Source organism: Hemicordylus capensis, chromosome 1 (genome assembly GCF_027244095.1).
Source record: "Hemicordylus capensis ecotype Gifberg chromosome 1, rHemCap1.1.pri, whole genome shotgun sequence".
Taxonomy (NCBI): domain Eukaryota; kingdom Metazoa; phylum Chordata; class Lepidosauria; order Squamata; family Cordylidae; genus Hemicordylus; species Hemicordylus capensis.
The window spans coordinates 233,111,862-233,124,339 of record NC_069657.1 but is presented as its reverse complement, the minus strand read 5'-3'; the positions used below and the strand labels follow the sequence as shown (position 1 = coordinate 233,124,339).

Below are 12,478 nucleotides of genomic sequence, written 5' to 3'. Positions count from 1 at the left end.
AAATCTTGTCCCTGGGCCCACTGCAACCTTGCGACGCCTCTGCTATAGACTCCGCAGAGTAACTGAGAGGTACACTTGCAATAACATGTCAGTGACATTGTGGGGGAAAGCAAGTATCACACACCATCTGAATGTGGCCATACTAGTCTCATTAGGCAGCACCCGTTGTTGTTTTTAATGACACTCATTGTTCAAGTGGTCATTTCTGTTAGATCTCTGCTTGAGTATATGGTTTCCAAAACAATCTATGAAAGCCAAATATGGTCCCCCAAAGGTGGAAACTGGTCACTGATATGGCTTTACAACGTTTAAATCAAGAAACAAAAATGTAAAGGAAGAACGATTACGATTAATGTTTCTGACCTATAGTGCTTCAATTCATCTCTAGAAAGCACATGACATATTTCCCACTCTATTTATTTTAAACCCCTCCTGTAGTCTACCAAAAGAAAACCACAGGGCTCTGTGGGCACCAGGAGTCGAAATCGACTTGACGGCACACTTTACGTTAAGCTGCAAAAAGCCACAATACAATCAAATCTGAATAGCCAAAACATGGAAATAAAACTGAACGTAAGGACTGCAATTAACAGGGATTAGGGATGTGCACGAACCTGTTCGGAGGCCCTTTTACAGGCCTCCAAACAGGTTCCAACACAGCTGTTCAAAAGGTTCGAAGGCAGGGGGGATAACTTTAAGGGTGGGGGAGGGTGCACCCTCTCCCGCCCTTAAAGTTATCCCCTCCCCATCCGCCTTCAAACCGGCTCCCACCGGTTCCGTGCACATCCCTGTCAGGAATGAGCTGAGCAGAGGCATTTACATGGGTGGTATCAGCAAGTGCTTATAATATTCAATTAGGGCAGCTAGAGAACTGGCAGGCCAGGACCCAAGATTGCAGGGAAGCCACACACACTGTCCCTGAAAATACCCCATGTGACTGCCCCTTATTCCCACAGGCACTTTGGCTGTGGAAATCTTACATACATGCTCAGAGGAACTCTTCTTATTGCTCCACATTCTATAATCTCTAACACTGAGAGCAGATTCCAGAATGAAGGACTATGTGCCTCTTCACACATAATGTTTTGTTAGTTGTAAGCCCACAATTTTTTTTAGTGTGCATCTTAAACATACAAAGTACAAATGCGGCAAACATATGTTTGAAAACACATGTATTACAAACAACGGCCAGAGAATTGGCCACAGTTCCCTATCAAGAGCATAAAGTAAAGTGTGCCATCAAGTCAATTTAGACTCCTGGCACCCACAGAGCCCTGTGGTTTTCTTTGGTAGAATACAGGACAGGTTTACCATTGCCTCCTCCCACACACTATGAAATGATGCCCTTTCAGCATCTTCCTATATCGCTGCTGCCCGATATTGTACCAGCGGGGATTTGAACCAGCAACTTTCTGCTTGTTAGCCAAGCATTTCCCTGCTGCGCCACTTAAGGTGATCAGTTCACATCTATGTTGCTGTGGAATGTATGGGATATGTTGCTGTGGAATGTATGGGACCATCCTTAATATTGGTGAGCCTCTGCTCACATTCAGTTTTGCGGCTTCTTTCAGCAGCCTTCTTCTAAATGCCCAAAGTTACTGGGAGCTAGCCTGCCTTGGGAAATAGGTCCTCCTGATTCTCTGGACTCAGTGACCAAGCTCTCATGGACTTCAAGTAATCTCACATCCATACTGATTGGTGCCGAGTAAAGCATTAAAAACTAAATCAGAAGCTGGATTTTAAAAAAAAAATCAACAAGAAGGACTGGTTTTGCTGCACTCAAATCAGCAAAAAGCATGTGTTTATTTCACAGCCCAGCGATGGCAGGATTCTGGGGAAGTAAAACCTACCCCTCGCTTCGCAATAAGCTTTATTTGGTGAAAATTCTGATAGATCGCTTTGTATTTTTCGTTACTGGGATGAGGTGGGGTGTTACAGTCCAAAGGGACTAGCTTAGTATTAGTCGTAATTGTATATACGTGAACTAGCGACTGACTGATATTTGTGCCGATAAGGCAAATGATATCTTTCACGATGACATTTTGTCATGTATAGATCGATTCCTCAAAGTCCTTGTCCTAAGTGGAGAATGCCCTGCATTGTCACAGAACCGCCACTCACCCAGAATAAGCCACAAGAAACGTCTCAGCGGGACGATCCTCCCCAAAGCCATGACTCGGCCAGAACATCCAAGCTGGACGACTTCCGAGGATGTTATTTCAAGCCACCGCCACCGAGATGGTTGGCGATCCGCGATCCATCCCGAGGAAGGCTCCGCTGAAGAGCACCAGCTTGAGGGAGGGAGGGAAGCAGCTGAACAAGCGAAGCGAAACGCCTCCACCACTGCGGAAGGCGTCAAGAAGCGATCCCCTTCGCTTCTCTTACGCACACGCCCTCTCCAGCAAGCAACGTGCGCCGGGCGGCTGGAAAGGAAGCAAGCTGAAGTTGTACAAATAACCCAGCGGTGCCAACCGGCCAGAGGGAGTCGCTCCGTGTAGGAGACCGGCTTTCCAGCCCCAGGATAAGAAATCCGACTCCTTCTGGGGACGCCCGGAAGCTACAGGAAGGCGATGTCTTCTTAGGGACCAAGGAAAAGAGCCCAGGAGGAAGGTAGTGACCTTCAGGCTGGATGTTACTGAGCGGAACGGGGCGAGAACAAGCTGGTCATAAACTGCAGTGCAAACATTCTGCCTCCGAAGAAATCGGAAGCGTTCTGCTGGTGCAATGGAGGCAAGTCTCAATGTCTTGTTTAATTTGAAAAAAAGCGGCGAAGGGGGCAGCCGTTGTGTTTCCTGCTCCCAGCAGCCCCTGGTGCAATCCCAAATCAACCTCTCCTAGCACAATGTCATCGGATTAACGCTGCTGCAACAATCCTTAATAGACTTTCGAGGAGGTAAGGTGGTCCACTGAACAAAGTGGGGCTTCCTTCGGAGTCTACGTGAAGAGATTTGCACGGTTTGCCTGACGCCTCCCCTTACTCTATTCCCAACAGCCGGAGTTGGGGGTTTTCTAGCGTGCCTTGCGTTTTCTGCCCTCTTCCCGCTCCCGCTTTGTGGTGTTGCTGAATATCTAGCCTGAAGAAAAACTTTGAGGAATTCCGAGGTTTGCTCAGTTTTTTGTGACTTTTTAGGCAGTACTACTAAAAGGATGCTGCTGCTCTTTAATTAAAACAGCAACAGCAACAGTTAAAGTCATAATAGAAAGACAGAAAGAATAAAACAAGACAATGCAAAACAACGTAAGGCCGTTAATGAAATGGAAGGTTGACCAATACTTGGATTCAGAGTGGCCCACACATTGTGCAGCATTAGCACATAGTGAAGTGCGGCAGTGGTCTTGAGCACAAATGAGCACCCACCCTCTAGCAGCAGGAATTAGATCAGAAGCACCTTGCTTGGCCATCTGTGAATTGCATCATTGGCACTCCTGTGCAGAAGTGCAAAACAGCTGGAACTTCACTAATGAGCCTGCAGCAAGTGAAGGTGGCTTGGCACCACCCACATTATGCTGTGCAACATGTGGCCCAGTGTGAGTGGTTTGGATTTCTTCTAATGGACCAGCATTTCTACTTATTATTCTTGCTACTTTGGAAGGATGTCCTCTCAAGGCAAGAGGGTTGCTCGGTCCCCTGAGGTTCAGACACAAAGGAGCAGGAGACAAAGCCTGGGGAAAATAAAAGCCAGGGGATAGTGCCTGATAGGTCAACGGTCAGAGCCTGTGGCAACAGACACCTGGTTCAACTTTTTGCATATGAGATAGTAGAAGGTCCTCCTTTTGAAGCACCAATAATGCTGCAAACCTTACACCAGTCTGGGAATAAAACAGACTGTTCTCTCTTCTGTGACATAGTACACATGTATGTTTTTCTGTTTTGGTGTCTTTGAGTGATGGTGTGAAATCTGCATTCACCTGCAAAACATATTCACTGAAAATAAAGTTCATTTACTTCCTTTCAGTTTGAAATCTGATTCTGAGACTGATTGGACACACACTTTACAGGTCTTCAATTAAATCGTAACATGCCCATAATTATACTGACAATTGTTTTTCCCAATTGCTCATTGAAAGTGTTGATCTTTTCCTACTAGGCCAGCAAGACACTTTCTTCTGCTGCCATCTGTTGTATTGTATGGAGAATTACAACACACACTAAACCGGTGGAAATCACTCAGTAATAGAGCATAAAGGTTTTCCCCACTGGAACCAGTGCTTTGCAGACACCATAGTTTCTACTCACAAGACACAATCTAGAATGCAGAATGTGGTTGCTAGAGCACTTGATGACCAGCATGGCATGTTCATGACTCAAGAGCTTTCCAGCTACTTTTACAAGGGTCTCTTGGAGGGAAAAGGTTGCAGGTTCCCCAAACCTGTCCCATTCTCCAGTCCTGCTTAGCTTTCCAGAAGTTTAGGACCAAAAGCAAGCAAGGGGGAAGTACAAACATACAGTAATTGAGAGTGGGGTGGCCTCCCAGCTCCAGACAATCTTGGAGGAAACTGATTATCTAGAGCCATTTCAGACTGGGAGTGGGAGGCATGGCTGCGTGGTGGTTCCGTTCCTACTTCTCTGGCAGGTTCCAGATGGTGTCCCTTGGAGACTGCTCTTCTTCAAAATCTGAACTTTTGTATGGTATCGCTCAGGGCTCTGTATTGTCTCCGATGTTGTTTAACATCTACATGAAAGCGCTGGATCATCAGGAAATTTGGTGTAGGGTGCTATCAGTATGCTGATGGCACCCAAATCTAATTCTCCATGTCAGTATCTTCAGAAGAGGGCACAACCTCCCTCAATGCCTGCCTGGAGGCAGTGTGATAGCAGGCACCCATTGAGGCACTACCACCCGACCCACTCTTCTGCCCCCAGAACCTCAGCTGATATGCCAGCTGCGTCTGTTTGAGATAAACGACCTCAGAACAGTGGTGCATATGCTGGTAACTAGGAGTGTGCATGAATTGATTTTTTCAATTTGATTTGTACCTGAATTGAATCACCCCCAATTTATGTTGGGTCTGAATCTGTCCCCCAAATCACCCCAGATTTGATTTGTACCTGAATTTTCCAAATCTGAATTGACTCAGGACAAAAAGGGGGTAACAGGGGCAAAAGAGTTGTGTGGGTGGTAGCGCCCAGTGGGTGGAAGCTACCACCCAAATTTCACAAGAAATTGGGCAAAGGCATGATTTTTTTTTTTTGAAGTTGGCATGTCTTTGTGGTACTTTGGGGGCAGAAAAGAGTTTCTGGGGGAAGAAGAGTGGGTTGGGTGGTAGTGCCTCAATGGGTGCCTGCTACCACCCACATTTCAAAGAATAGTGAAAGGAATGATTTTTAAATTTTTTTGAAGTTGGCATGTCTTTAAGCTTTTCCCCCCATAGGGAGCAATGGGGGTCTCAGCAGCCCCATAACTCCACGTGGGGGGCACCAGGGTGGCCCAGAGCGGGTTGCAGTGTAGTGCGCATAGGGTGCCAACCATTCCCAAAACCACAAGCCCATGGGCTACTGCGTTTTGTTGTTTTCAAAATCTGAGATGTTCTGAGGGTAGGTTATTTGGTGGGAAATGAAAGTGGATTCTTTCTCAATTGATTCATCATTTTGCACCAAAGGAGATTATGAATGAACTAGTAACTTTAAGCCCGTTAAATTAATGGGCACTAGTAGACCGCTATTGCGTCCCGCATAGTCCCTGCTTTGCTCCCTGCCCGCATGGTCCCCGCTTTGCTCCCCTTTCGGCAGCTTTTCCCCGGCCAGAAACCACGGCTGGCCGGGGGAAAGCGGCCGCACCGCGTCCTCGCCCGCACCACGTCCTCTGGCCCTCCTCTGGGTAGGGCCGCGGCTCCGCCGCCGCCTCGTCCACACCGCGTCCTCTGGCCCACTCTCCCTCCCTCCCTTCTGCCCCACACTCTTGCCTCTCTTCCCCTCCCTCTCACCCCACTCTCTTGTCCTCCCTCCCCCTCTCCTCCCTGTCAGCCTCCTGCCCCAGTCCCTCCTGCCCTTCCCCCACCCCTCTCCCTCTTTCCCTTACCTTCCCCCTCTCCCTCTTGCCCTTCCCTCTTCCCCCTGCCCCACTCCCTCTTGCCCTTCCACCTCCCCCGACCCACTCCCTCTTGCCCTTGCCCCTCCCCCACTCCCTCTTGCCCCTCCCCCACTCCCTGTTGCCCTTTTCCCTCCCCAGTAGAGTCGTGCGCTCCGGGCCCCACTGCCGCCATTCCTCCTCCTGCCTCCGCACCACCGCCAACCTCCCCAGCCGGGCCAGGGCCCCTGCCACCGCCAGCCTCCCCTTTCTGGACCAGGCCCGCCGGCGCCTGTGGCCTCCGCGGCCGGGCCGAGCCCGCTGCCACCTCTTTCCCCCCGCCCCAGTCTCCGGCTCGGCCGCCGCCGGTCTCCGCAGCCGGGCCCTTTTCCACCGGTTTCCGCGGCTGGGCTGGGCCCTTCGCTGCCGGCCTCTGCGGCCGGGCTGGGCCCTTCGCCGCTGCTCTCCGCGCCGCCGCCGGCCTGCTGTGAGTGTCTTTTTGTGTTCAGCTTCAGGCAGCTGGGCGGCGTCAGCCGCGTCCGTTGCTGTCGTCTGGGCTGCAGTGCCACTTCTTCTCTACCCACCCAACATGGCGGCCAGCGACTGCGTCCGTGTCTCCCTCGGGTGTTCTGCGCACACGCACCACACATGCCCAGAACACCCGTCAGAGACACGGACGCAGACACCAACCATCAGAGACACGGACGTAGACACCAACCATTTTATTATATAGGATGAGCAGTGATAGTCGATATCAGGGCACTACCACCCGACTCACTCTTCTGTCCCCAGAACCTCTTTTCTGCCCCAAATCTACCACAAAGACATGCCAACTTCAATTGTTAAAATTAAAATAAATCACCTTTGCCCAATTTCTTTGAAATTTGCCTCGTAGCTTCCACCCATTGGGTGCTACCACCCAACCCACTGTAGCCACAAAATGGAGGTCCAAATCAGGGTGATTTTTCTTTTACCCGAATCTGGGCAACTGAGTACAGGGGCAATTTCTTCTGTCTACTAATCGCCTGAATCATCTATCTGTATGTAATAACCAGCACTTTGTATTTTGCCCGGAAACATATTGGCAGCCAGTGTAACTGTTTCAAAGCAGGCATAATATGGTCTCTCCGGGTTGCCCCAGAGACCAATCTGGCTGCTGCATTCTGAAATAACTGAAGTTTCCGAACTACGTACAAAGGCAGCCCCACATAGTGCACTTTGCAATAGTCAAGCCAGGAGGTTACCAGCTAATACACCACTGTTTTGAGGTAATCCCTTTCAAGGAAAAGGTGCAGCTTTTGAATCAGCCAGAGCCAATAGAAAGCACTCCTGGCCATGGTCTCCACCTGAGATACCAGGGTAAGGACTGGGTCCAGGAATACTCCCAATCTGCGCACCTGCTCCTTCCAGGGGAGTGTAACCCCATCCAGCACAGGAAGATCTAACTCACCCCTCAGATTCTGAGCCCCCACATTGAGCACCTCTGTCTTGCAAGGATTCAGCTTCAATCTGTTATCCCTCATCCAGCCCATTACTGCCTGTAGGCAGGCATTTAGAGAATGAGTGCCATTTCCTGAAGATGAAAAGTAGTAGATTTGAGTGTCATCAGCATACTGATAACACCCAGCACCAAAACTCCTGATGACCTCGCCCAACGGTTTCATGTAGTTATTGAAAAGCATTGGTGACAGAATCGAGCCTTGAGGGACTCCATATAACAGCTCCCATTTTGAGGAGCAACTGTCACCAAGCTCCACCATCTGGAATCTACCCAAGAGATGGGAGCGGAACCACTGCAAAGCAGTGCCCCCTATCCCCAATTCCCCCAGGCAATCCAGAAGGATACCATGTTCGATGGTATCGAACGCTACCAAGAGATCCAGAAGAACCAGCAGAGACACTCCCTCTGTCGATTCCCCGGTAAAGGTCATCCATCAGGCCGAGCAAGGTTGTCTCAACCCCATAGCCAGCTCTAAAGCCAGTTTGAAATGGGTCTAGATAATCAGTTTCCTCCAAGACTGCCTGGAGCTGGTCGGCCACCACCCTCTCAATCATCTTGCTCAACCAAGGGAGATTGGCCTGTAATTATCCGTTGCTAAGGGGTCCAGGGAAGGCTTCTTTAAGAGTGGTCTAATCATTGCCTCCTTCAGACAAGGATGTGCCGTACCCTCCCTCAGCGATGCATTTGATATTAACTAGGCCACCTCCAACAATCTTCCTGCTAGACAGAAGCAGCCAAGTCAGGCAAGGATCCAGAGAACAGGTGGTAGACCACACCGCCTTGTCCACATCCTTAGGAGTCACAGATTGAAACTGATCCAATCTAATACTGCAGGAGGGATCACTGGACACCACCTCCATAGATCTTGCAGAAATACTGGAGTCCAAGTCAGCCCGAATACAGGAGATCTTGTTCGCAAAGAACCCATTAAAAGCATCACAGCAGAACAACCCCGGGGACTGATTGGAAGTAGAAGGAGCAGAGACTAAACTCCTCACAACCCGGGATAACTCTGCTGAATGTGAACCTGCAGCCACAATGTGCACAGACCGAAATCTCTTTTTCGCTGCATGCACCGCCACCACATAAGTCTTCAAATGGGTCACATGCTGCATCCTGTCAGATTCAAACAGAGTTCTCCTCCACTTGCGCTCTAGTTGCCTACCCAACCGTTTCTACCCAACCCCCGCAACTCCTCAGTATACCAAGGGGCAATTCTTGAAGCAGGTCAGAAAGGGAGCAATCACGTCTATTTCCCTGATGAGTTCCCTGTTCCAGGTTCCCACCGGGGCATCGACAGAATCACCGGCCGCACCAACATCAAAATCCTCCAAGGCCTTTTGAAATCCTACTGGGTCCAGCAGCCTTTTTGGATGGACCATCCTAATAGGTCCACCACCCCTGCAGGGGTGGATTGCAGCTGTGAGACCAACCTTAAGCAGGTAGTGGTCTGTTAATGACAATGGGGAAAAGACAGGCTCCCCCACCCACAGAACACCCCTTCTGATCCAAACAAAAGACCAAATGGAGTGCATGGTCAGCAACTTGAGTTGGTTCAGAAACTAATTGGGATAGGCCCATAGTTGTCATGGCTGCTATGAACTCCTGAGCTGCACCAGACAAGCCAGCCCCAAAGTGGATATTGAAGTCCCCCAGCACCAAACGTCTAGGAGACTCCAACACCAACTCCACAACCAGCTGTCAGCTCAGTTAGGGAGTCAATTAATCAGTCTTTATTACCAGCACAGGATATAAAACAGTAATACAATAAGATAGATTGTATGTATTACTGCGATTGGTATTAAAATTAAGAGAAAAATAAAAAATGCAAAGTATTTTAAATTATACTACGAAGCACAGACAAGGTAGCTAAAACACATATAGACTACAAGAAATAAAACCTCTAGTTAAAATAGTAAGGTGACTATCTAGAACGGATAATAGGTTTATAAGATCTGCTACATAAGATGAATAAAAGATACAGGAGGATAAGAATGATTGCAATTTACTGGTAGTTAAAATGCATATCTACTAAGAAACTAGAAAATACTAAAAATGAAGATGATAAAATAAGCCATTATAACAACAGTATCATATACGATTACAAGATAAAAGCAACTAAGGTAGTAAGAGTAGTAAAAATATTTTTTAAAATATTTAAAAATATTTTTTAAATCCCTGCCTTGGGATTGTTTTTAATGAAAGGCAGTATATAAATCTAATAAAATAAATAAATAAATAAAAGTTGATCAATAATTAAAATCACAAGTTATGGATTGGCAGTCAGAGTCCGTTGAATCTTGCATGCTGCCACAAGAACCTAGCAAGATTATACGTAAAGGTTCACTTTTCATCTGAGAGGCGGCCAGGGCAGTTTCGAAGTAGAGGAAGTATGAGCCTCTCCCGACTCTCTTTGTAAACAGTTAGGGAGTCAGTTGGACAGCAGGGTGACAGTATACCAACAGAATCCCCAATCTATCCCTAGTTCCCAGCCTCAAAAATATGCACTCTGTACAAGTCAACTGTCTCACAGGGGCCCTGGTAAGGGAAAGGGTATTCTGATGGACCACAGCCACTCCACCCCGCGCCCCACTTCCCTAGGCCTGCTCCACAAGAGAGTAACTTGGACCACACTGGACCACTTGCCGCCCCCCACCAGATCTGTTATATATGCCAGGTCAGCTCCCTCATCCATGATCAAATTGTGGACAATTTCGGTCTTATTCTGAACTGACCTGGCATTGCAGAGGAGCAAGGCCAGACTCTGCGGGTCACTGGAGCTGTTCCCTGAGGCCTGAGAGTTGACAAAGCAGTTGGATGTGGAAACAGTTACTAAATTACTGATTTCCCTTCCCCTGTGACAGCCAGCTGCTCTGCCAGCGCTAACTTTTTCTGTTCCCCACTACTACAGTAATAGCTGCCCCAGAACTGCCAGGCACACACACCCTCAGCACCATCCTACTCAAGAGAGCCCAAACACATATCTGCAGAGAGGCCTGGCACAAACCAAACCACCAGCCATCAGCCCCACCCTCAAAGGCCACAAGGGATCTTGAGCCAAACAGCCAGATCCTCATCCTCGTTATCCCCCAAAAGGGTGGCTCTCCCAAAGAGGTGACCCCCTCTGGTGTCACTGGTGGCAGGCCCATCGCCACAGGCAGCATTCCTATAAAGCCCAAAACTGAGCAGGTGACCCGAGGAACTGCTGAGTCACTCAGGAGCTGGTCCCAATCCTGACCACACTCCCCACAGATGTTAACCCAAGGCTGAAGCCCCACAGGAGAAGCAGAAACAGGCAAGCAACAGCAGAAGGAACCCCAGGACCCACCTGGTCTCTCACCCTAGGCAGCACTGGGTGGGAAGTGGATGGACTCTCCTCCGCTGGGCTTCTAGATTTGGGTACAAACAGTTTTGTACCCAAATGAGTACCCAGAATGTTGAGGGCAATATGCTAAATCATTGTAAACTGCTTAGAGAGCTCCAGCTATAGAGCGGTATATAAATGTAAGTGCTATTGCTATTGCACCCAAATTGATTTGCACATCCCTACTGGTAACCTCAACTGGATTACTGAAGTGCGCTCTATGTGGGGCTGCCCTTGTATGTAGTCCAGAAACTACAGTTCATCCAGAATGCAGCAGCCAGGTTGGCCTCTGGGTCATCTCAGACATGTTACTCCCATATTGAAGGAGCTACACTGACTGCCACTAGGTTTCCTGGCAAAATACAAAGGAAGCTGCCTTCTACCGAATCAGACCATTGGTCTATCATGCTCAGTATTGTCTTCACAGACTGGCAGCGGCTTCTCCAAGGTTGCAGGCAGGAATCTCTCTCAGCCCTATTTTGGAGAAGCCAGGGAGGGAACTTGAAACCTTCTGCTCTTCCCAGAGCGGCTCCATCTCCTGAGGGGAATATCTTACAGTGTTCACACTTCTAGTCTCTCATTCATATGCAAACAAGGTGAACCCTGCTTCGTTAAGGGGTCAAGTCATGCTTGCTACCACAAGACCAGCTCTCCTCTCAGCTGCATAGGTGAAAAGTTCCTGTTAATTCTGAACTAAAGAAAAAAGAAAAAAGAATCCACCAGGGCAGATATTCAGACGAATGTTGTGCATGCTAAGACCTCTGTATACACAACAGACAATATGTCCCACAACTGTATACACATCTGAGGGGCAATTATTGCTCATCTCCCCTTTGTTTGATAGCCCATTGTGTCTCATGAAAATATGGCCAAGAATTGTGGGACATATTTTTAGCAGGCCCAGATGGATGTAGTGGAAAGACTTGCAAAAATCTTTCATACCCTGTTGTGTTTACAGAACATTTGGCAAGTGCAACTTTAGTTTGAACTAGAGATGTGCAGAACGTTCCGAGGTCAGAACATTCCGCCTTGAAACTAGCTGTTTCTAGTGTTCCGAGCGTGGAACAGAACATTCTTTAAAAAGGGGTCCTATTCCAACACTGGAACGGAATGACCCCTTCTGAGGCAGAATGTTCCAACCCCGCTCTGAGTGCCATTTTGGAATCCAAAATACCAGCCGGAATGGCCGCACAGAATGAGGTTGTTCCATCTGAACCACCGGCTTGCCTGGTTGTTTCCACAAAATGTTTCACACATTGTGTTCCATTCCAAACTCAGAACAGAATGCTAAATGTGTTTCGTGCACACCTAGGAACATAGGAAGCTGTCTTCTACTGAGTCAGACGCTTGGTCCATCTAGTTCTGCATGCAAGCTTGAAGGTGCTCTTCCCCATCTAGTTTGAATTGTCAGCCCATGTGTTTAATTTGCTAAGTGAAATCAATAGGACTTCAAAGTGAATTCCTTTGGCTGGATTATGCCCTACTTTGTATGCCTTGTTTACTACTGGACATACTGCCAGCACATTTTAAGAATGCAACACTTTTCCAAAGAGATGAACATTTTACAAACATTTTTGTGAACACAGATCAAACATACATTTTAGG

General features: G+C 48.2%; 1 protein-coding gene across 1 annotated transcript in view; it reads right to left on the bottom strand.

Moving 5' to 3' along the window:
• RAMP1 (receptor activity modifying protein 1) overlaps positions 1-3,940 on the bottom strand; it is a 92,247-nt gene extending 88,307 nt beyond the window's left edge. The window contains exon 1 of the mRNA XM_053283796.1: positions 2,122-3,940. Coding sequence (XP_053139771.1) covers positions 2,122-2,173 — 52 coding nt within the window. The 5' untranslated portion in view covers positions 2,174-3,940. The remainder of the gene's footprint in view (positions 1-2,121) is intronic.
• Positions 3,941-12,478: the final 8,538 nt, after the last annotated feature.